The 23,161-nt window shown below is 44.3% G+C and overlaps 1 protein-coding gene across 1 annotated transcript in view; it reads left to right on the top strand.

The window, feature by feature from the left end:
* Positions 1 to 800: 800 nt before the first annotated feature.
* Positions 801 to 23,161, top strand: part of Clgn (calmegin) — a 33,253-nt gene continuing 10,892 nt past the window's right edge. Inside the window, exons 1-8 of the mRNA XM_048447505.3 lie at positions 801 to 912; positions 5,685 to 5,837; positions 7,083 to 7,159; positions 7,695 to 7,753; positions 10,049 to 10,190; positions 18,285 to 18,366; positions 19,587 to 19,779; positions 20,480 to 20,669. Of these exons, the coding sequence (XP_048303462.1) occupies positions 5,694 to 5,837; positions 7,083 to 7,159; positions 7,695 to 7,753; positions 10,049 to 10,190; positions 18,285 to 18,366; positions 19,587 to 19,779; positions 20,480 to 20,669 (887 nt within the window). The 5' untranslated portion in view covers positions 801 to 912; positions 5,685 to 5,693. The remainder of the gene's footprint in view (positions 913 to 5,684; positions 5,838 to 7,082; positions 7,160 to 7,694; positions 7,754 to 10,048; positions 10,191 to 18,284; positions 18,367 to 19,586; positions 19,780 to 20,479; positions 20,670 to 23,161) is intronic.

Genomic DNA, 23,161 nt, shown 5'->3' with positions numbered 1-23,161 from the left:
CAGAACTGGACGCACACAGAAGGGAAAGAAAGCGGGTAACACCTTCGAAGAATGTACTAAGTGTCTCTGGAAATTATTAATATTAATATTGCCAGAATGAAAATATATACTTTATAAGGTTAGCATCTAACACGTCACGACACATTTGAAATAGGAAGTTTCCTGACCGGTAATCATGAGCCCTCAGCTTTTAAAATACAGAAATATAGAAAAAACATCGACCATATGAAATTTGGTACGCCTGTCTTGACAATCTTCTAAAATTGTGATTGAGATAAAATTGAGGAAGCAAGGGACGTGGCTCAACCGATATAGAGCTTGCCTAGAACACACCAACCGGGCTTCCATCCCCAGCAGTACAGCGTTCCAAAAGTCAGAAAGCAGAGGAAAGAAAGTCTGAAATTTTAGGTCATCGTTGACTACACAGCTAATCTGAGACCAGTCTAGACTAGAAAAGACCTCCCCCCACCCACCCAACCACCCAGACAGACAGAACAACCACAAAGAAAAGAAGAAAAAAAGAAAAGAAAAGAAAAGGAAAGGAAAGAAAAGAAAACAAACTTATATCCGTCTATCCATCCATCCCATCCATCTAGGAGCCAACTGAAGCGCGACACGTAGAACCGGTCTGCAGAGCAGGCAGCTTGAGCTCCAGAGAGCTACTGACGCTGGGAGCACTGCTCCCCAGGGTCGCCGCGCGGCCGCTGGGTTCTTAGCGGCAGTTGAGCTAGAGGCTCGCGCACCGAGGCATCCACAGCATCCTCCGGCTCTGCCGCTCGCGCATGCGCAGTTAGCAGTCGCTGCTGGGCGGCTGCCGCCTGGAGCCAGGATCGGTCAGGGAGACGCCGGGGACCGAGTAGTGGCCAGTCGGACACCTGAGCTGCCGCTGCCGGACACAAACCCGCAGGACAGGTGTGTGATCTGCGGGGCCGGGGTGAGGAATCGGGTCCGGATACTCGGACCGCACCCCGTTCTGGGACTAGAAGGTTCAACTGGGGCCAGGTGAGGTTGGAGGTTGAGTTCAAGGATGGAGGTGCAGCGAGCTCTTGTCTTGGGTGAGCTCTCCCAGCCTCCGGGACAGAGATCAGCCCTTGGTGGAGGGAGCCCCACTTCGAGTCCCTTGGGTCCCCCACCTGCTGCCCCGACGCCGGGGAAGGCCGGGTGCCCTGCTCAGCCTGGGGCCCCTGGAGTCCGTTATCCCAGCGGTTGCCACTGTGGTCCCGTTCCACGGAGCCCTGGCCACGCTCCCAGGAGAGTTCTTCGCACTTTTCTAGAAAACGCAAGCAAAACCAACTTTGGCTCCTCATAAGTAGCCCACTTCTGTGCAATCTATCTCTGCGAAGCAAAAGGACCCCACCACCACCACCACCCGGTGAAGGTGGCCAGAGAGCCCTGGCCGCTACCTAGACACTTGGGTGGAGCCTAGCGTGGGCCCCTGGGGAGGGAGCCTAAGTGTGTTGAAGTCATTATCTAAAGCCTGTTTACTATCAATCAGAGACTTTAGTGAACTTAAGTGGCATCTGCCCCACCCGGGAGGGAGAGGCTCTGCAGAGGTTTCTTCTGGGTTAAAAATTAGATGGCTAGGAAGCTGAGTGTTGGAGACAGAAGGTTAAAAACAGAAACGAACAAATTAGGTGAAGCAACACGCTCAATGGGAAGACATTTTGGAACATGGTTAACGTATATTGAAACTTTTCGATGCATGAAATAGTAAATCGTGGTGTTTTGTTTTGTTTACTTGCTTGCTTGCCCTGGAATTTTTACCTCTCTCTAAGTAGCTCTCCTTTTGGCAGTTGTGATTTTGACGGCTTTCTTGTCCTCGTCTGTTGGTGTAATCATCTCGTCACGTCGACCTGTGCCCTGTGCTTTTCTAGTCCGGCCAGGATGGTTTCTAGTGTGTCAATGGCGGCATGTGTTGATGTATGGCGCTGATGGATGCCTTTGTGGCAGGGATTCTTTCAGCGCCTCATAATTTTCCTTCTTAACTGCGCAATTAGAAAACTGGACCCATCGGCTCTGATAGGACTTCAGCTCAGGTCACTCAAGCCCCTCACTTCGCAGGTGAGAAGAGGCCCAGAGTGATTGCCCAGGTCCATTGCCCTCTGGACAGCAGTGCTAGCGACTGCGAAGGCAGCAAGGCCAGGAAGCGGCTACTGTCGTTCTGCAGTGAGCTTCTCAAGCCACGTGAATCAGGTTTCCACCCTCACTCCCCAGGTACACCAACCATGCCTGATACTTCAGTCAGCCTTAGACCTGAACATAGGCAAAAGTCCCCAGTTATGAGAGGAGCCATTTATAGGAGTGTGAGTGTATGAAAAGGGAAGTTCTGGGCTGGAGAGATGGCTCAGTGGTTAAGAACACACACGGCTCTTGCGGAGGGTCCTGAAATCAGTTCCCAGCACCCATATCAGATACTCACAACCTGTAATTCCGGTTCCAGGGCATCCGTGCCCTTTCCTGACCTCTTCTGATACCTACGCACATGTTTATATAACAACACAGCAGACACACACGTATACAAAATTAAAGTCTTAAAAAATATGTAGGCGAACACTCAGAATGAAGACTCAGTCTTGGAAGGAGCGGTCTATGCTAAGGACTACTGACAATGTTTTAAACAGGGCTCAGGTTAAGAATTGTTGCTAGGAAACGCCAGGCTTGCAAGAAGGCAGGGGCTGGTTCTGAAGGTTAGCGAGAGTAGAAAGGACTCAGTGACAGCTAGGAATATCTGTCAGGGAGGTCATGTCCCTAACGAAGGCTGAGGCATGAAAAATTCATTCCACAAATGTCCTCCTAATGAGCTTGGTTAGCAGAGACCCCAGGGGACTGATGGTGCTGTACTATGTCAGCTCTGCTTTATTTTCTGGTGGACTCCTTCCCAGCCCAAGTCCATACACTTAGGACTGCTTTGGCTGAAGAGAGGAGATGCTACAGAAAAGGGAAATAAACCAGGCACAGTGATGCACACCCCTAATCCCAGCACTCAGAAGGCAGAGGCAGGTGGAGCTCTGTGATTTCGAGGCCAGCTTGGTCTACACATTAAGTTCTAGGACAGCAAAGACTAAACAGAGAGATCCTGCCTCAAAAATCAAAACTAAAAATTACATTTATTTATTTGTGGGTGGGGTGGTTGAACACTTGGTACGTGTGTGGCGGTCAGAGGCCAGCTTTGGGGAATCAGTTTTCTCTGATGTGGGTCCTGGGGATTAACCTAGGTTTTCAGGCCATCTTGATGGGCACAGTAAGCATATTTCACCTCAGAGGAAAGAGCAAGTTCAAGTTAAAGATGTTGAGTCATCTTTGAGAGTGAATAATTCCTCAGAACTGAAGAGTGACCTCTGAACTGTAAAGTTCGGGAATCTTCAGATAGCTTTCACAGGAAGCAAAAAATATATATAGGACAACAACAAAGCGTGGTGGTGAACGCTTGCAGTCCCGGTGCTGGGGAGGCAGAGAGCCCCTGGATCCCTGGGCACAGGCATTATGAGAAATACCGTGGAAGCATCTCAGAAATTAAAAACAGAATTGTCATATGATCAAGTGATCAGGTATATATCCCCTTTATTAATTCTCTTGTTGCTGAGACATAATGCTAGATAAATGCAACTTAAGGAGAGAAGGCTTTTTCTGGCTTACAGTCTGCAGGATTACAATCCGTGCTGCTGAGAAGACATGGCGGCAAGAGAGGAGCCTGCAGTCAGGAAGCAGAGAGAGATGAAAACTGGTGCTCAGCTCACTTTCTCCTTTTCCTTCCAGTTTGGGGCCCCAGCCCATGGGTTGCCATCTTCACTAAGAATGAGTCTTCATACCTCAATCAACACATGCTAGAAATCCCCGTGAGCAGGCCCACCCAGAAACTCTCCTCTGCATGAGTCTAGGTTCTATCAAGTGGGCAATACTGCCATCCAGAAACTTCTAAAGTCATATTGATACTCTTTAAAAATTTTTTACATCTATTTATTTACCCATGTGTGTGTTGTCTCCCCATAAAGATGGCAGTGCCTGAATACAGAAAGCATCTATTAAGGTGGATTTCTGTTTAGTGGTTTTGAAAATGTGCATTTTCAAAGTATACACTCAACCTTTAAGAGAAATCAAGCTTGTCTGGCCCAGACATTAATCTAAAGTTTTGATCTGAAAAGGTGTTGTATCAGTTCGACTAGCTAGGTAGAATAATGCTTTCTGTGATGTCTTACTATCAAGTTCAACTTATTATGTGTAATTATATTTAGAATTGGGTAACCATTACCAAATTCCAATATTGGATATTTCCTCACCCTAAGTGCCCTTTAGCTGCCCCCAAGCCTTATCGCCTGCTCTAGCTGGTGTCTCATCTGTTCTCCAGTTCTTGATTTCTCATTTCCCTAAGATGAAATGGTACAACAGTCTTCCTAGCTGGCTTTTCCCTAGGCATAATAGTTTTGCATCTGTGCATCCTTGTATGAGTGTTCTGTATTTTCTGTTGTTGGATGCTTTTCTATGGCACGCGTGCTCCAACTTACATCTGTGCACTCATGAGCTGAGGGGCATTTGAAGAGCTCTACATTTGAGTTGGTGCAAGGAGTGTATTTCATGGCTTGTATCTGCGTATCTGTGAGGATATAAGTTTTATTTTGGCTATCCTTGAGTGGAATCCCTGGGTCATGTTGAAACCTGCCATATTATTTCCCACCTCTGTTAGTATGGTACCTTGCACACTTCAACAGTGTGTGAGGATTCCACTTTCTCCGATTTATGTGATTTTCAATGGTCGTTTTTTGATAATAGCAATTCTGGTGACTGCAGCACCATCATCTTTCTTAAGTGGTCCCATATCTGTCCATATCTGTCTATTGTCTGCACAGTTTCAGAGTTCTAAGAATCTACTTTAAAAATGTCCCCATGTTGATGTTAGCTTTGAGGAAAGAGTAACATACATGATGATGATGTGTTATTTATTATATGACTGCTTCTGAATCAATGACTCTTAACTCTCTCAGTGCCAACAGTATTCAAAAGTCTGTTGGCACCAAGGGGGAGATCTTGAATTAGCATATGCTAATGAGAGTGGGTGAGAACATAATTACACAAATCAAGCCCTTCTGCTAAGAGGACAACAGGTTGCGTTTGGCATTTTTCCTAGCAGAAGGAACAGCAGTTATGCAGCGCCTGAAGAGACCTGTGGTCAGATGTGATGGCCATGGAATTAGAGAAACAGTGAGTTTAGAAGAGTGTGGTCCCTGGCAGACAACTTGCTACAGCATGGAATTTGATTTTTGGAAAAACACTATTATGTTAAATGTAAAAATCCCTTTGTTTTTAGTGTTTAGCTGTAAGTGGATTCTAGCTTTATAATTATCAAATATCTAATTTTGTATTTACTTAAACTACATTATTTGAGATAATATAAGTAAGAATTTAGGCATCATTATAGCTTTTTTCTTGTCGATGAATCAACATATTATTTGCATTTGATAGATGCTGTTGAGGCATCTTTATATTTTTATACCATTCACTCTTCTCTTTGATTTTGGAAGAAAACTTAGAACTGCAAATCTGAAGTTGTTTTACTTGTTCAAGGCTTAATTTAAATGATGTTGCTGGCAATGAAAACATCCCAGAATAAAGGAGAAATTGTTTATTCCTATGGTTCTTACCACAGGGCATCCATGCCTGACTTTTCACTGTCTGCTTTAATTTCACAGGTAGTCACTATGCGTTTCCAAGGTGTTGGACTGTGCTTGGGTCTTCTGGTCATCACTGTCAATGCAGAGCTCGTGAATGATGGTGTTGAGGTGGAAGACTTCAGTGAGAATTCAGAAGAGAGTAATAGTAAAGAAGACGAACCTTCCTCAGGGGTAAGACGGTTGAGACGTGAGTTGTAAGCTTTTTTTCCCATGGTCATAGGAGTGACAGGTCTCTCTAGACACACTCCCTTCCTTCTGACCGGGTCAGTCTTCTCAGTGCATAGGAAAGTGTTGCTTTTCCATCAGTGCTCCTTCAGGTGCCTACAGCAAACATTGTCTGACACCTGCTCCAGCTGTGCTCAGTGAGTCTGTGGGAGGTTTTTGCTGGTTAAAGAGGACCGAGTCCTTCAGCAAAGACAAGGCCTTTAGTTCTAGTTCTAACGATATCAGACTTTCCAGACAAGATGGGCGGTACCATAACTTGTGGTTCTTCACTAAGTAAAGAAATGGCTTTTATTTCTCTATGGGTAGAAGGTACCACCCAAGGAGGATGGATTTTTAAAGGCAGAAGTGACAAGGTGGCTTCAGTGGGGCTGAGCCAGGACCCTGCCTCAGCACTGGCAAGGTGTGTGTCCTGAGGTGGTGACTGGCAGGGGGCAGGAACTTTACAGAGGTTTTGGTTCATCTACTTGAACCATCTGGAGCCTCCACATTGAGTGTATTCACATCTAATCCTGCGATGACCAGAAACCACGCTCCTTCCATGCTAGCCTCTGTTGGAAGGGCCCAGGTCATAACTAGGAAGTTCTCACAGATTCCATTGCCTCATCTCATCTTTAGAGGGTTTTTAATATGGAAATATGTGTTACTATTTGTTTGCTGTGAATATTTTGGTTCCCCTTTAAATTTCAATCTCTGCGAAGGTATTTCTTTTGAAAGATAGCTCTATAATTTACAAAGTAATGCTTAACAAACCAACATTTGGTGCAAATACAGGGGTCTTTAAAAGTTGAATCTTTAAGACATGGACACGTGTGCTAACCCTTCATACATGTATTTGGTGAGATGACAAGAAGTGGGGGCAAAAACATCCAACATTATTTTACCAGACTTCAGCTGTACAAAACAGCAGGTGCCATTATGACATCACTAAGACACGAGCTTTGCAGCAAGAGCCCAGACCACCTGGACTCTGCTGTCTGTGTGCACCGCGTCCTAGGACTCTGCTGTCTGTGTGCACCGCGTCCTAGGACTCTGCTGTCTGTGTGCACCGCGTCCTAGGACTCTGCTGTCTGTGTGCACCGCGTCCTAGGACTCTGCTGTCTGTGTGCACCGCGTCCTAGGTTCTGAACTGTCACGACAACTTCAGATATTTGCAAAAATGAATAACTTTGGCTTTAACAATCTCTCTTCTAGACTATTAAATATAAGACACCCCAACCTATAGGAGAAGTCTATTTTACAGAGACATTTGACAGTGGAAGGCTGGCTGGGTGAGTACTCCTGCAAGAGAGCATTTTCTGCCATTCGGTGGGTTTTCCGAAGCTATTGGTCTCTGAGAATAGCTCTCCTGTGTCTTGGTAGAATAATTTTAAGCTATGTGTTTATACAAAGAGAGACACAAATTCGCAATGCAAAGAAAACACACAGTATTTCCTTGTTCTCTAGGGTAGATATTAACAATGGCTATTCACGAGCTTCTGTTGCAGCCACAGCGATGGTGGGCCTATCTGTACCGGTTAACACCACTGGCTAGAATGCTCCAGAGCCTCTGCTAGTAGTTAGCTATGTACTCCATCCCATTTCCCACTCTGCGACTAAGCTTACTCCCAACCAATATGGAAGAGCAGATTCCAGTCCTCCTGGGAGTATGCAAAGACTAGATTAACTAGCTAACTTCTTGACACTAATTCATTTTGAATGAAAACTAATTATGTTGGGTAATATCTTGAATTTTTACATTCATTTTATCTATAAATTACAAATCTTATTTTAATGGCAAATATCTGTCTTCATCTTTATTTACAGGTGGGTCTTATCAAAAGCAAAGAAGGATGATATGGATTCAGAAATTTCCATATATGATGGTAAAATACTTATTTAAATATTAGATAACAATAGCCCATGTTCACTAGCTTTTGAGATTATATTTTTGTTAAATTATGCTGGTCACAAGGGCCACCTGGCCCTCACAATGCAATGCTAGATTTGTCCCACTGTCGTTCTTCAGTGTTTCAGGGACTGCCCAATTGAGCCAGTTTCTGACTCTTAAATTGCAGCTGGACTTTGACCCCAGGGGGTCGGCTTGCACAGTGCTGTTCTGGATGCTTCACCTCAAGCCTGGGCACTCGTAGATCAAGAGCAGAGGTGGATTATGACCTCCGCAGCCCTCAGCTTCAGCCTCGCCCATCATCCACAGGGACCCTGACGGGGCTGTCTTCAGGCTCAGCTGTGGAAGTGTCTTTCAGGGTCATATTTTCTTCCCTAGAAAGGCTACCTTGGAGAATGACCGAAGGACTGTCTCCCTTCTGGTCTAGAAGCAGCCTCCTCAAGCATCATGTGTCCTGTGCTGCAGGGGACCAGAAGTGGGGGCCCACTGTCTAGGAGGACCTCACACACAAGCATATGGCTAGACCTCAGACTCAGCAGACAGTCAGTCCATGGGGGCACGTGTCACAGACCTCCATTGTCAGTTTCCTTCTCGCAGCTTCCGTGATTGTGTAAGAGGAAGACTGTGTCTGCCTTCATTTATACAAAATGTCCTCCATCCTAGCAACTCCCTCCATGTGAAGGCCAATCTAAAGCCGTTTACAGAACTGCTCCCCTCAAAGAAACGATGAGCCCAGGGATACACTGCTAAAGATGATCCAGTAAACCCGCGTCACTAAACCCAGAATGTTTTTTGATTTAAGCAACTGTGTTTAAGCACTTTACAGTCTTTTTTTTTTTTTTTTTTTTTTTAGAAAAATCAAGCCAAATGTTCACTCTGTAAAAGCATAAGATGGGGGTGTGCTTTAGGGAGACCTGCAAGCTTTTATTTTTAAGATGGGGCTTACTGTGTCCCCCAGGCTGCCCTCAGTCATGCACTCCCCTGCCTGAGCTCTCTGAGTGTGATGTGATCAGTTGCATACAATGTGTTGCTCTCGAAAATCTTTAGGATTTCTTTTAAAATCCCAAAAGTCCACACAAAGTGACAGACTAAACCTCACGCTGCTTTGATCACAAGAGTTGTGGCAGTTGCATTGTTTTTAGAAAGAAAAAAAAGCAGTCTCGAACATCAGTGATTAATTAGTGCCCATAAAATCACTGTGAGTTGAAACATGGTAGCAAAATCACCATCTTTTGCCGAGTTGAGCTTAGTTGGAACAAACATGCATAATTTTCAAACACATAATTTTGAAATTAACATAAGTTGATTTTCCCCCTATTTTGAAAGAGAAAAGAGTGATGTCCAACACAGAAGTCTGGGAATCCAGACTGGGCTGCATAGCCCCATGGTCTCAGGGCGGGAACACTCAGATCCAAAGGCTGAACTCCCAGTCCAGAGCCCCCGCTGGGCTTTGCTGCTGGCTGGCTTAGTGCTTCTCTGGGGTGCTGCTGCTTTCTGGCCCAAAGCTCTCGGTCATGTGACTTAACCGGGGCAGGGTTTGTGTGGTGAGATAGATTTCCAGCGCGGTTGAAGTACCTGCAGCAGCTGCCATGAAGATGCTTGAAGAGCGCTCGTTAGCTCCACCCTGGGGCAGACTGCTTGGCTTGTCTCATAGGCATTTTTAAATAGCTCATCTTATTTTTGTGGGTTTTTTTTTTCTTATTTTAAGTGTCCGGACAAGGCAAACTCTGCTCTTGGTCAAGAGGGTGTGCTTGGACAGGAAGGGCACTTGCTTTTATATCTTGTTTTTTAAAGTCAGCATTCACAGACCTATGAGACAAACTGTAATTTATCATTTGTTTTATTGAAAGTACGTCAATGGATGAATTGCATCCATTTTAGAAGTGTGTTTGTTGTGTTATTTATTAGTCTTCCGAGTTAGGCTAAGGAAATGAAACCAGTTTCTGAACAATGACAAGAAAAAGAAAAGGGGAGGGATGGGAAATAAAGGAGGAGAGAGAGAGAAAGGAAGAGAAAGGATGGGGTGCCGGAGATGGGGTGGGGGAGTGGGGAGTGGGGGGCGGTGATGGAAAGATGAAAAGGGAAATGAGGAGGAGGAAGGAGAGGGTTCCAGAAAGGAAGGGAAATACAAACCGCATTATTTCCTGATGTCTTATTTGGCTTAATTTTTCTGTCATCAGTTTTCATGGGAAAGATCACTGCTCACAACTGCTGGGAGACGGTCTTCTGTGTGTCTTCTGTTTTCGCTCACTTACTTTTCTTCCTCCTTTAGGAAGATGGGAAATAGAGGAGCTGAGGGAAGACCAGGTGCCAGGCGACCGAGGGCTGGTTCTGAAGTCTAAGGCCAAGCACCATGCAATATCTGCCATCCTCGAAAAGCCCTTTATTTTCTCTGATAAACCTTTGATAGTTCAGTAAGTTTTAAGATTTTTAATTGTTATTAGTTTGGTATAATTCGGCATCTGAATTATGTCAGGTTTTGCTGCTATGTACAACAACAACAACAAAAAATCTGCATTTCCCTTTCCAGGGCCATATACAAATACACACACCAGTAACCACACCCTGGGCTTTGGGGGCAAACGGCTTAGTGATAAACTACACATCACACATCCTGAATGCACAATTCTGTCACCACAAAGGTTGGTGAAGTCACACCTTTATCTTAGTTTTTCTAGTTCCTTGCTGATAGGGTAGTCCTCAGGACATTCAGAACAGAACTGTAAACGTGGCCAGCTTATGGCCTGTTCATGCCTAGCCACTCAAGGCTGAGGATCGATTCTAGGGAAACCCTGTCTGACGTTGGTGTCCCACAAAGCCCCACGCTGCCAGAGACCTCCTCTTCCCCTGCACTGCCATCAGCCAGGTGGTTTGCAAGAGCACTGCCCCAGGTCGGCTGTAAATCCCCAACCTTCTCTCTCCAGTAGCGTTGTAAAGCCAAAATGAAGCTCTGAAAACTTCCCTATCCAGGTCATAAAAGGAAGGAACTGTGTTCGTGTTACTGGCGAGCTGAAACTGTCCCAGGTCAATGTGTCCCACAGAAATAGCAGCGGTGCCTGCCGGGCCTCCGGACCCTCAGTCCTCTGCCGATGCAGTGAGCAGGCTTCCCTCCTGGGATTAAGCTCTAGTCTAGATGAACCCATTTCAGTGGCCATTCCATACCAAGTCAAGACAAGAGGGCTTCCCTGCTAATTGAACCAACTAGAATAACATTACAAATACTTAGTGGACCAATATCCACATTGGTATTATTTACCACTAATTAGGATTTGGTCTGATTTTTGTGTTGCTGGTAATTTCTTTCTTTTACTTTTTTCCCTCTCTGTGGTGTGTTTGGAGGTGGCAGGGGATGGGGGACGGAGGGTGGGGAGTAGGGGGCAGGGGGCCAGGGCGTTGGGTGCAATCATATGTATGTGTGTGTATGCCTGTGGAGCCTGAGGTTGATGCTGGCTGGGATCGTCCTTGATGCAATTTCATCTTATTCTCTGAGACAGAGTCTCTTGATCTGCAACATGTCTCCCTAGCCAGCCTGCCCTGTGAATCCCCTGCCTCCACTTTCTGAGGCTGGCCTCCTTGTTTATCCAGTACTTTACATGAGTTCTGGGGATCTGAACTCTGGTCCTAATGCGTGGGTGTCAAACACTTTAACTACTGAGCCATCTCCCCACCCTCCCTTGAGGCTTTAAAGCAGCCTTACTCTCAGTCTCTTAAAGGTAGAAAGTCAGATGTATAGAGCATCACTTTATGGATAAGAAGGGTTGTGCAGAAAACAAATAGAAAATTCAAGTTGTCAGGGATAAATGTAGTGTTTTCTGTGTGAGTCACTGATGAGAAAATGTTGTCTGTCAGATAAGAAGCAAACAGAAAAATACATCTAAAATTTTTCAAAACAGCTGTGAAATGATTGTTTAGAAAAATCAAAGAGGCTCAAGAACCGAAGAGTAGTCAGATGTACCAAAATGAAAATATCTTATGTTAAATGCTTTAACTGGCACTTGATTTTTGCTGAACTTTATGGTACCTTTTGCAGTTTGTGTACATGCCAATACATGTCAATACATGTCAGTACATGTCAGTACATGCCAATACATGCCAATACATGTCAGTACATGTAGAGCATGATCTTGTGGCGCACGCCTAATCTGAGATCTGAAATGCTTTGACATTTCGAACATTTTTTCCAACTTCTGTCATCACTTCTTCATATAACAACAATTTTGAACTACTTTTTTGGTTCACTATTTATTTCAAATCTTAATTTTACACATGCACTCTCTGGGTGGTGTATGGTAGTTTAATATGTGTGCTACAGTCACTGTGTAAAGGAAGTTCACCTCTCTGTCTCTTTAAATGCTTATCATGTCTTTGTGTCTTGACCTTCCTTCCTGGTCTTTCTAGAAGTAAATCACTGTAGTTGCTTGCTATTGTTGAGTGTTGTGTAGTTCCCCCCCCCTTCCTGCGTGTTCTGTAGTCCCCCACTCCTCCTCCTGAGTGTTCTGTAGTCCCCCCTCCTCCTGAGTGTTCTGTAGTCCCCCCATCTCCTCCTCCTGTATGCTCTGTAGTCCCTCACTTCCTCCTCCTCCTGCTGAGTGTTCTGTAGTCCCCCCTCCTCCTGAGTGTTCTGTAGTCCCCCCTCCTCCTCCTCCTGAGTGTTCTGTAGTCCCCCCCTCCTCCTGAGTGTTCTGTAGTCCCTCACTTCCTCCTCCTCCTCCTGAGTGTTCTGTAGTCCCCCCTCCTCCTCCTCCTGAGTGTTCTGTAGTCCCCCCCCTCCTCCTCCTGAGTGTTCTGTAGTCCCCCCATCTCCTCCTCTTGCATGTTCTGTAGTCCCTCACTTCCTCCTCCTCCTCCTGAGTGTTCTGTAGTCCCCCCTCCTCCTGAGTGTTCTGTAGTCCCCCCTCCTCCTCCTCCTGAGTGTTCTGTAGTCCCCCCTCCTCCTCCTGAGTGTTCTGTAGTCCCCCCTCCTCCTCTGAGTGTGTTTGAGACCCTGATCTTCATCTTCCCTCTTTCCTTCCTCAACTCTTTTTCACTTCTATAAAATCAATATTTTACCTTCCAAAAGGAGTGAGACCTTGGTATATATCTTCAGGGTTTTTGTTGGAATTATTTTACTCAATGTGATGTTCCATGGTCCCAGCCATGTCCCTGTAAATAAAGTTTAATCTTTTTAAGTGACTGAGCAGTACTCCATTGAGCATATGGACCACCCCCTCCTTATCCAAATATCCGTGGTCACCTCAGTTAATTCTGCATCGTGGCCATAGAGAATGTGGTGCTGAGTGAAAGTTGGAAGTGCAGGCATCTTGTGCACTGATTACAGCCCTGGGAGAGCTGACAAATGGCTCCGGTGCACTTCTGGTTTTCGTCTGAGAAATCTAGTGCCGTTTCTCACAGTGGCTGTATTAATATATTGTTCTACCATCAATATGTAAAATTGTCCTGTTTGACATCGTAAACAGGTTTGTTTGTTTCTTTTAGGGTGTTCTTTGTTTTTTGTTTGTTTGGGTTTTTTGTTGTTGCTGGTTGAGTTTTTGTTTTTGCTTTTGCTTTCATTAAAGTCTTTCCACCTGGGGTAAGGTTTTGCTGTTTTCCTGATTTATGGCAGAGCATGCCTTTTACTATACTGCTGTTCATGTGTTTCTTCTTTTGAGAAATGTCTGTGTAAGCGTATTGCACTTTTTGTTTTCTGAGACAGGGTTTCTCTGTGTAGCCCTGGCTGACCTAGAACACACTCTGTAGACCAGGCTGGCCTCAAACTCAGAGATCCACTTGCCTCTGAGTCCCAAGTGCTAGAATTAAAATCCTGCACATATTTTTAATAGGACTTTTGAGATTTTTTTTCTTTTTGCTCTGGAATGTTTCATGCAGCCCAAACATTAATTGATTAATAATTATTTCTAATTTGTGTGACTTGTTTTGTACTAGCATGTGGTATCTCCTGGAGGAAGCCCTGGGTCCTACTAGGTAGAATGTGTTTCTGCAGGTGCTGGGGGATGCACTCTGTAACTGTTAGTTGGTCTGGAATAGTTTAAATCCAGTGACTGTCTGCTTACATGGTCTGTTCATTGTTAAATTGGGGGGTGTAGGAGTTTCCCACATTACTGGTTCTCCTTGTGATCACATGATGCTGAAGTCTCCAGTTCACACCCCGCACTGCTTGGGATTTCATCCCCTCTAGCTGACTCCTTTGTCAGTACAGTGATTTGTCTCCTTTCTGCCTGCTGCCTGGCGTGAGCAGAGCTGTCCTCTTCCCGCTGAATGACAAATCTTTTCGTGTCCCACCTCTGTGAACCTCTTCATAGATGAAAAATGGTTGGCTCCTCTTCTTGTGTTTTGGGGTTTTTGATGTTGTTTGTTTGTTTGTTTAGTTCACTTTTCTTAAATTTACTCAGCAAGTCTAACATTGTTTGAGGAGTATAAATCGTTGCTCTTCAAGGCTATTGTTACCAGGGTTTTCCAATTTTGTCAATACATTTTTGTTTTGTAATTTTTTGTTGTTTGACTTTTCTCTTACTGTTCATCTCTGATTATTTAAATAAGTGTGTGTGTGTGTGTGTGTGTGTGTGTGTGTGCTTTGAGTTTTATGTTTTAATGTGCTTCTGTGTTGGTCACTATTGTCCTTTTGCCTCCTAAGTAGGACTCCCTTCTGAATTTCTTATAAGGCTTGGTCTGTTGGTGCTGAATTGACAGAGGTTTTGCTTGCCCTTGGAAGTGATTCTTTTCCCTTCGTTTTGAAAGGCTAGCTCTGTTGGCTAAGGTGTTCTCGATTGCCAGTCTTTAGCTTTTGTTTTTGTAAATTCCATGAGTTCTCCATCCTGGTTGCTTTTGGGACCTGTGAGGTTTTCCCTACAGCATCTGCTTCCCAGTGTGCACAATGCCTTTCTCTCGTGGTTTTATGAAATTCCTCTTGAGATGCTTCAGACTTGAAGAATCATGTGTTTCAGACACAGTTTTCTCCAGTTGGATTTCCCTGGAGAATTCAGGTCGACTCCCTCCACACAGCGGCTTTTGCAGTAAACTGCATGTTCCTGGCAAGGACTCCTAGATCTGGTTGGGTAGGCCACACTGGCTTTAGTTCCACTTGGGCACAGTAGTGTGGTGTCATGTAGCATCTTTAGCTATAAAACCGATGGTTGCAGGTGTCTCAATTACTTAGGTGGCTGGGGTCTGTAAGGTCACTATCAGCATGTATGCAGCTCTTCAGGTGGAGCAAGTTTTGCACTACATGCAGCTTCTACAGTTTGGTGTTTTGTTTGTTTTGTTTTAGCGGGTGTGGAGATGCTCCAGGTGATCCAGGGTGGCATGGTGCATCACTCTCAGCAGGAGGGACAGGAAACACATTGATTTCTGGGGCCATAGCGCGGGCCCATGTTAGACAGCTGAAGGTCATGCGGTCTCTAGGCTAGAGGGCCTGGGAGGATGTAGTGGATGTTCTTGGTTATGGTGACAGATGCTCACCAGTGTCCAGGCTTGACCACTGCCTTCCTTGGCAGGACCTTGGTGGACTGAGATGGGTGCTCGAAGTGGACGCAGATGTCCAGATCCTTCCAGGGTCTGCGGGTGGGCCAATCTGTTCAAGGCAGGATGTTTTTTTTCTGTTTCCCAGGATGAGGGTGGATGGGGGTGGAGCTGGAAGTGCTCAGCTGCTTTGTGGGACACAGGTGGGCAAGTTCTAGAGTGGAGCCGTTCATTGGGAGTCTGGGCGGGGCCTGACACTGTATGAGCTGGGCACTTGTTTTTAAAAGGTAATTCAGTGCTGTGGGTTTCTTGCCAGTTACCTATGCTGAGCTGGGGTTGTGAAGGCTGCATGTGGGCTTCTTCTGTAACAAATAGGTCAGTGCCCGCAGCATTAGCTGGCATTGTTGGAAGCCTCCCACTGGCCAGTTCTCCACTTCCTGAAGCCTCTTTGGATTTAAATTGGTCTAGGCTGGAGGGATGGGATACTGGATGCTGTCTGCTTCTACCCTTCCTGGGGCTGTCTCGGCTCTCCGTTTTATATTTCTATTGTGTCTCTAGTATGCTCCACACTCTACCTCAAAAACTCCAACAAATTAGCAATTTTTCTGTTTTTTATTTGTTTGTTTTAAATTTCTCTCAGTCCTCAAAACACTTAGAACTATCTATTGCTCTGAAATTTGAAATAGCTTGATTGACTAAGTGTGTCTCAAAGTGCTTTGGATTTTAGAGCATTTCAGCTTTCAGACGGGGATACCCAGCAGGTAAAGTCCGTGCATGGCTCTCAAAGAAACATCCAGCTTGTATGTGCTGTGGGATCAAATAGCTTTTGAAAATTAGAGATGGCCTAGCCTAAGAAGAAAGCACATTAGCCCATGAAAGATTTTAAGAAGTTCTACATATAAAAACCATCTGTAGCTTTAATATTGTTTTCCCCAGGTATACCTGACCATCTAAGTTAGTTTTCTCCCATTAACTGTCTCCTAGAATGTTTGGTAAATGATACTCCTGAGAAATCAGACTTACCACAGATACTGTGTCTGTGTTCTCGGTTTCCTGTTGGCTAGACATTTAGCAGCAGTCTCCTTATATGATGGCAGACGTTTTGCTGACCCCCCCAGTCCACTGTGTTTGATTTATGTTAGCAAGTTAATGTTCGATTTGTTTGTGGGTTTGTTTCTAATGGCGCTGGGAATGGAAAGCAAACCTTAGCGTGCGCTGGGCAATGCTCTGCCTCTGAGGTCCCTGCCCTGGTTGTACTTTTTATTTTGCAACAAGGTCTCACCAAGTTGCCCTGTCTGTACTTCACTTCAGGGTCCTCCTTGTCTCCACCTCCCAAGTATCTGAGAGGCAGGCAGGCCCTGCAGAGCTAACATTCAGAAACAGAAAGTTTGCAGGATAAGCAATGAACAGTGACTGAGGCTTAGCTTGACGAGATCGCAAAGCCACATTGCTGTCTATAGACCAGTTGTGGTGTTCCTCTAGCGTCTGCACTTCCTGGAGGACCCTTCTTCCTGGAGTCACCTGGAATACAGCAATCTTTTCTATTTAATTTTCCTGAAAATGACAACATTTAAGCCAGACTAGGTGTTGTTTCTTCTGTTTTCATCTTCAGAGATATGAACCCGTGAAGAAACTGTCAGGCTATGTGTTAAGTGAAACGTATGCTTTCAGAGAAACACATTTTCCTTGATTTTGAAACTGTTTTAAATTGTTTTTATTAAGTTCCTTAACAGAATGTGACGTGCTTGAAGCTTTGTTTCCCTGTCATAGAGATACCCTTAAGTTCTTTAAGTGGGTGAGGGCCACATCCCGCATCATAGGTGATCAAACAGATCCAAAGCTTATTAAATGATTTGTGCTCACACAGGGGGCAGTGGGGCAGGTGGAAGAATCTAGAAGCAGTTTAGGGCTTTCCCACTTGAAAGTCTGTGCCTGGAGCCCTCCTGCAGACAGCCTGGAAGTAGCCAGGCAGGAATGGTGCCTGCAGGCTTGCAAACTATGCAGACTCGCTCACAGTCTTCCTACCTTCCTTTCTTTTTTCTTTCTCTCTTTTTGATTCAAATGTGTACACCAATTGGGTTTAAGCTGGGAGGTTGTGTATGCTTTTTTATTTTTTCATCTTGTCCCTGAAGTTGCTGGAAACATTTAAAACTATAGTCATTTATTAAATAATCAGCATTGTATACAGTTTCTTTAGTTTCACTTAACGTATTAAAAAAAACTTTTTTTCATTTTTTAAACTGTTTTTCACTTTGACAACTACTTCATGGATTTTTTTCACATATGATTCGTTGATTTATCAGACACCTAAGCTTATGTCTTATTATTTTAGCAATACTATTTCTTTAAAAACAACCTAAAATAGATTTGGTTGAGACTTCTAGGGTGTTGTAAATCTGAGAGACTTAGGTGTTTAGCTGTCACACTAGACAGTGGAAGTTTCACTTTTCTCATGGTTCCTTTGGTGTGAAATACCTCAAGTTATTGAGTGAAAATCTAATTCAATAAATTCAAACTATTGAGCATGGTTTAGGTGTAGTTGAATTAAAATAAGTTAGTACTGGGTTCCGAATCTCCAATGTTATCATCAGTTTCTGAGAAACCTGTTGTAGCTAAGAACACACAGAACAAGGAGGCTGCGGATTGGCTCAGCTGTAGAGTACTTACCCAGCTTGAAGGAGGCCTGGGTTTGATACCCAGTTCCATCGAGAAGGAGAATCTAGGGAGAACTTACCTCATCAGAATTTGGGGTTTTCTGTTGCAGTTCAGTTAAAACTCTCTTATCTTCCCCCTAATACTTTGACTGGGAAAATTATGTAAATGAGGTGGTTGTAATTATTTGTAAATACTTTCCTATTTTAACATCATGACTTGAAACATTAGATGAGCATGTCTGCTCACTTCCTGTAAGTTGTAGATATTCTTTATATGAATGAGCTTGGCAGTAATGTGAAGTATTCTGCTTAGAGGAATTGAGAGTAATTCATTATACTTTAAAGAAAAACGAGTAACTTTTATTTATCGGCAATGTGGTTCTTTTTCCCTCCATTTAGATATGAAGTAAATTTTCAAGATGGTATTGATTGTGGAGGTGCATACATTAAACTGCTAGCAGACACTGATGATTTGATTCTGGTATGACATTTTAATATCTAAGAACACCTTGTTCAAAAGTCAGTAAGTATTCTAAGGAGCAGTCAACAACAGCTGGAAAGTTTGTTTTCAGTTGAAAATAATAACTATATGTCTTTTTCCAATGTGAGTCTACGTGGTCTTTACAGGTTGCCTTCAGGATTTATAACTTGATGAAGATATCAATTCTGTGCCCTTTAGTAACGTAAATAACTCTGCCTGTCTGCAAATAGAAGCATCAGGTGCTTAGAGATGCTGATGAGGTGTCAAATTGGAGTTCTTCCCAAGTTTGCTCAGAGAAACACGAAGCAGAAGTGGCCTGAAGCCCACATCGAAAGCTGGGCTGTTTCAAGTGTCACCAACACACAGAAAAGACTAAAGCAGCATTAGAGTTGGGACAGGTTGGGGGCATTTCTTATAGCATTCTGCAAAAGAAAAGCTCACGGTGGGAGCGCCACCTGGCTGTAGCAGAAGTGAAGCGACATCAGGTAGTGTTGAGATGGCTTGGTTGTGGGCCAGCTGCACAGGGCATCAGAAGTCGCTTTCTGCCCTGCTGGCTTTAGCATCAGACAGAAGAGAGGCCATTTGTAGGAAGTACTTAGTGGAGCTCTCAGATTAGGTCTGTAGGTCATTGGCTCGAACTCCTTCAAGGACTTCATTGGACTCAGTGAGTCCTCAGAGAGCCCTTCGAAGGTGGGGACTGTCATCTCCACATTTGAGATGTGATGGCGTGGGGATCTAGAGGGCTCAGAAGCTCACACACGCTCAGTCACATGGCAGTGGCAGCGTTGGAGCTACAGTATCTGAGTGCAGAATAACAGGCCAGAGGAATAGACCCCACAAGGAATGAAATCCGGAGTGCCTCTCTACATCTGAGCATGTTTTTCTAAGGGTTATTTCTGTTATCTTCCTGGATAATGGTAATGAATAATTACTTTAGCCTAAGGTTGTAAATGTGCTTAATTTCCTATGAACTGTTAGTGTGTATCTGCGTAAAGTGCTGAAGGAAGCTTTCTTCTGATGCTAAGGCACCAGCTTCCCTGCGCCTTTAGGACGGAAGTAGCACTTGCTTCTCTAAGCGTGCCCTGTCCTTTATTGTCCTTTGTGTTGGTTCTTCAGTAAGTTGGCACCTAACTTTAGTCTGTAAACTCCACCATTGGAGAGAATAGAATCACTGACCACGCTGTGACTCTGGACTAACCTGGACCATCATCTCTTTGAAGGAAGACTTTTATGACAAAACGTCCTACACCATCATGTTTGGACCAGATAAATGTGGAGAGGATTATAAACTGCATTTTATCTTCAGACACAAACATCCCAAAACTGGAGCTTTTGAAGAAAAGCACGCCAAACCTCCAGATGTTGATCTGAAGGAGTTCTTTACAGACAGGAAGACTCACCTCTATACTCTTGGTACGTCATTCATTCATTCATTCAAAGTACCTGGTGACCACAGACTTGCTGACAGCCTGTGCTTTCAGGAGAAACAAATGTCTCTACCTTTAAGAAGTTTATCTCTGGGAGAGGTCGAGCTGTGTCAAATAACAACACGGGAGAAAATGAATAGCATGCCCAATAGGGGATGGGGAGTTCAGAAGGGATGAAAGTCACGCGGTGGGGCGACTTTGCTGACCCTGTCTGCTGCGTGGGGTTTACGTAGGGAAATGTAGGTTTGTAGGAAAATCCACTTTTAGGGGTGATATGTACTGGATCTGGAACTTTCAAATGGTTCTAAAACAATTTGAGTTCTTTGTAATATACTTGCAACCTCTTAAGTTGGGGGAGGTTGCTTTATTAAGAGGAAGATCGGATTACGTCGTGTAACTGTACCAGGGACACTTTGTGGCCATGAGTCCCCACCTGGGTCAGCTAGTTTTTGAGGAGTTTGCCTGTGGGAACAATGGAAATTTCATTTTTAATAATGAGTTTAAAACAAACCTTGTATTTCTGTTTGAAATATTGTAGCTAGTGGTTTCAGCAAGTTTGATGCAATACACTGGGTTTTCCTAATTAAGAGGAAATTGTATCCGTAAAGTTCAGGTCATTTTATTCGAAGATTATCTTTGCAGTGTCTGTCTGCATACTAACTGTAAGTGTTAAAACTGTTCCTTAGTGTTGAATCCGGATGATACATTTGAAATATTCATTGATCAGAAAGTTGTGAACCAAGGGAGCTTGTTGGAGGATGTGACCCCACCTATCAATCCCCCCAGAGAAATCGATGATCCCAATGACACAAAGCCAGACGAGTGGGACGACAGGGCCAGGATCCCTGACCCCAGCGCAGTGAAGCCGGAGGACTGGTAAGCCAGGAGCTCGCTGCTGCAGGCTGTCGGGCTCAGCTGGCCTAGGATGGGTCAGTGACAATACTGCTTGCTTTAAGAATTTCATATGAAATAATTTTCAGAAATGGATGTTGCATTTCCTATCTTTTTTAACTTAAAATTTTCTTTAATATTTTTACTTTTTTGCCTTTTTTCATCATGTGTTCATTTTTATGATATTAGTTCTGTGGGAAGACCCATGAGTTTGAAACATCAAGTCTTTCATTTTAATTCCTGGTTTGTTCTTCATATGTGTGTGGCGTTTTCTATAGGTGCCCTATAGAGTATTGGGGTTTTGTTTGTTTGTTTGTTTGGTTTTGTTTGTGTCTGTGGTTGTTTAATAACGACTTGGCTTTAGGTTGCCGTTCTGTCAGCTTTTTAGAAGGCCTCTGTGGGACTCACCCCGTCATCATGCTGAAGCATCACCCCTGTTCATTAGCTGTGTGTTTGTTTCCATTGGGGGGACTGAAGGTTTTCCTTCACTGAAATGCATTCAGGTGATGAGTCCCCATGGCTTGAGTTGGATGGTGAGGGATGCCACTGTAGCTCTTTCTACCGAACTAGTCTTTGCTCTTCAGATATGTTTTGTGATTTTTGCTTAAAGATCATGTGCTTTTATTCCTAAGAACCATAGTTTTTTTTCCTGCCAGCTGCATAACCCTTAATTAAGGTTTGATTATATTTCTTTTTGTATTTAACCACTGTGTCAGATTGTGCTGTGTAACAAATATCCCCAAACTTACCAGGCAAAGACAACACACACTGATTATTATCTCAGTGGGTTGAGACAGGGATGTAGAGGTGGCTTTGTGGAGAGGCCACCACTTCCTAACCGGCTCTAGTGGCTGATCCCAGGAGGTTTCCATCCTCCCTATGTGGTCCCTCCCTTTAGGTGTGTTCATTGAATCTAAGATCCCACCTCAGAAGCAGTGATTTAAGAGAGAGAGACAGCACCCTGAAACTGCCACCATGTTTTGTATCTGAGTCTAGAAATAGCATCCTTCTGCCTACCAGAAGATTTCACAGTAGCATGAATGCAAATTCACGAGTTAAAAAAAAAGTTCTTTGATTCCTATGAGACAATAAAACGATTTTACACATTTGTTGACATAACTGTCCTTTTCATTTTCTGAGTACAGTGAGGTAGAGTGACCGGTTGTCTGATCCTGACTGACGGCCCACCCTCAGCACTCTTCTCTTTTTTAGGTCTTTGTCTGGGCTCTACATTCTTCAGATACATTGAAGTACAAATTTATTTGCAGCGCATAGGTCTGTGGGTTCTCATGAACACACAGACGTCTGTGGCATTTTCATCTTCCCAGGAGGACCTCACATTCTGCACCCGATGAGGTTTCTGTCCCTGTAGCTTGGCAAAGCACTATGTAAAATGAACTCTTATAGGACCTGGTGTCTCCGTCCGTCTCCTGAGCCTGCCCTGTGTTGGCATGTGTGTCTGCGGCAGTTGTACTGTGCTGGGAATGGGTCAGCATTGGTTCATCACTCACAGATTGATGGGAAATTGCAGGATTCTCCAGTTTAGTGTAATTACAAGTAAATGTGTGGTAGACATTTACAGATAGAATTGTGGACGGACATAATGTCCCCTGTTGAGGGTAGATGCCAAGGAATAGATTTGCTGGACCGTTCGGCAAATGTGTGTGTGAATCAGTGAGAAGCTAGCTGCCAGCCTTCCCGAGGCCCGTGTTGTCTGCGTCCCCGCCAGCCTCACACAGGGCTCAGCTGCTTTGCACACAGAGCATTTGGTTTCCATTTTCCTTGTCTTGTTGGCCATTCTAAAAGGTCTGCAGTGGACGACTCCTGGCTTAACTCACATTTCCCTAATTTTGCTCAGCATTTGTTACCCCGTTTACATCACTTCCTTGCTGAAATATTGTTTTAAGTTTGTCAAGTATTTTTAGGAATTTATTACTGCTTCATTTTCCATGTGTTTGTGTGTGTGTGTGTGTGTGTGTGTGTGTGTGTGTGTGTGTGTGTGCCTGCCCCACAGTGCCTGTGTGGAAGTCGGGACAACTCGAGATATTGGTTCTCTCCTTTCCATCATGGCGGGTTTTAGGGCTGAATTCAGGCCATCCATCATGCTGGCAGCAGGCACCTTACCCCACTGAGCCATCTTGTTGGCCCTAAAGTGGGTTTCTTGCAGGCAGCATGCACTTGGTTCTTTTTCTCTGCTTTCAGTGAGTTCTCCCAGCTGTTGTTTGTCTGAAATGTGTTTCTGTCAGCATAGTTTGTGAAGGGCATCTTCCCTGACAACTAAGCACACCTGGGCAGTTGTCTCTGAGAAGGAATTCCTTTCCTTGAAGCTTGCTGTTCATAGTGGTGGGTCAATGATCCCTACCTAGTGTGCCCTTTGTTTTCAGTGTTAAGAAGGAATTTCCCCACATTCCCAGTTTTCAGCTCTGTGGTTCTTCTGTGTTCTGATATGGATTTCTTTTTCCTCACGATTGTATCCC

Source organism: Myodes glareolus, chromosome 22 (genome assembly GCF_982192425.1).
Source record: "Myodes glareolus chromosome 22, mMyoGla1.1, whole genome shotgun sequence".
In the NCBI taxonomy this organism is placed as follows: Eukaryota; Metazoa; Chordata; class Mammalia; order Rodentia; family Cricetidae; genus Myodes; species Myodes glareolus.
The sequence above is the reverse complement of the archived record's forward strand: the minus strand, read 5'-3'. Positions and strand labels throughout refer to the sequence as shown.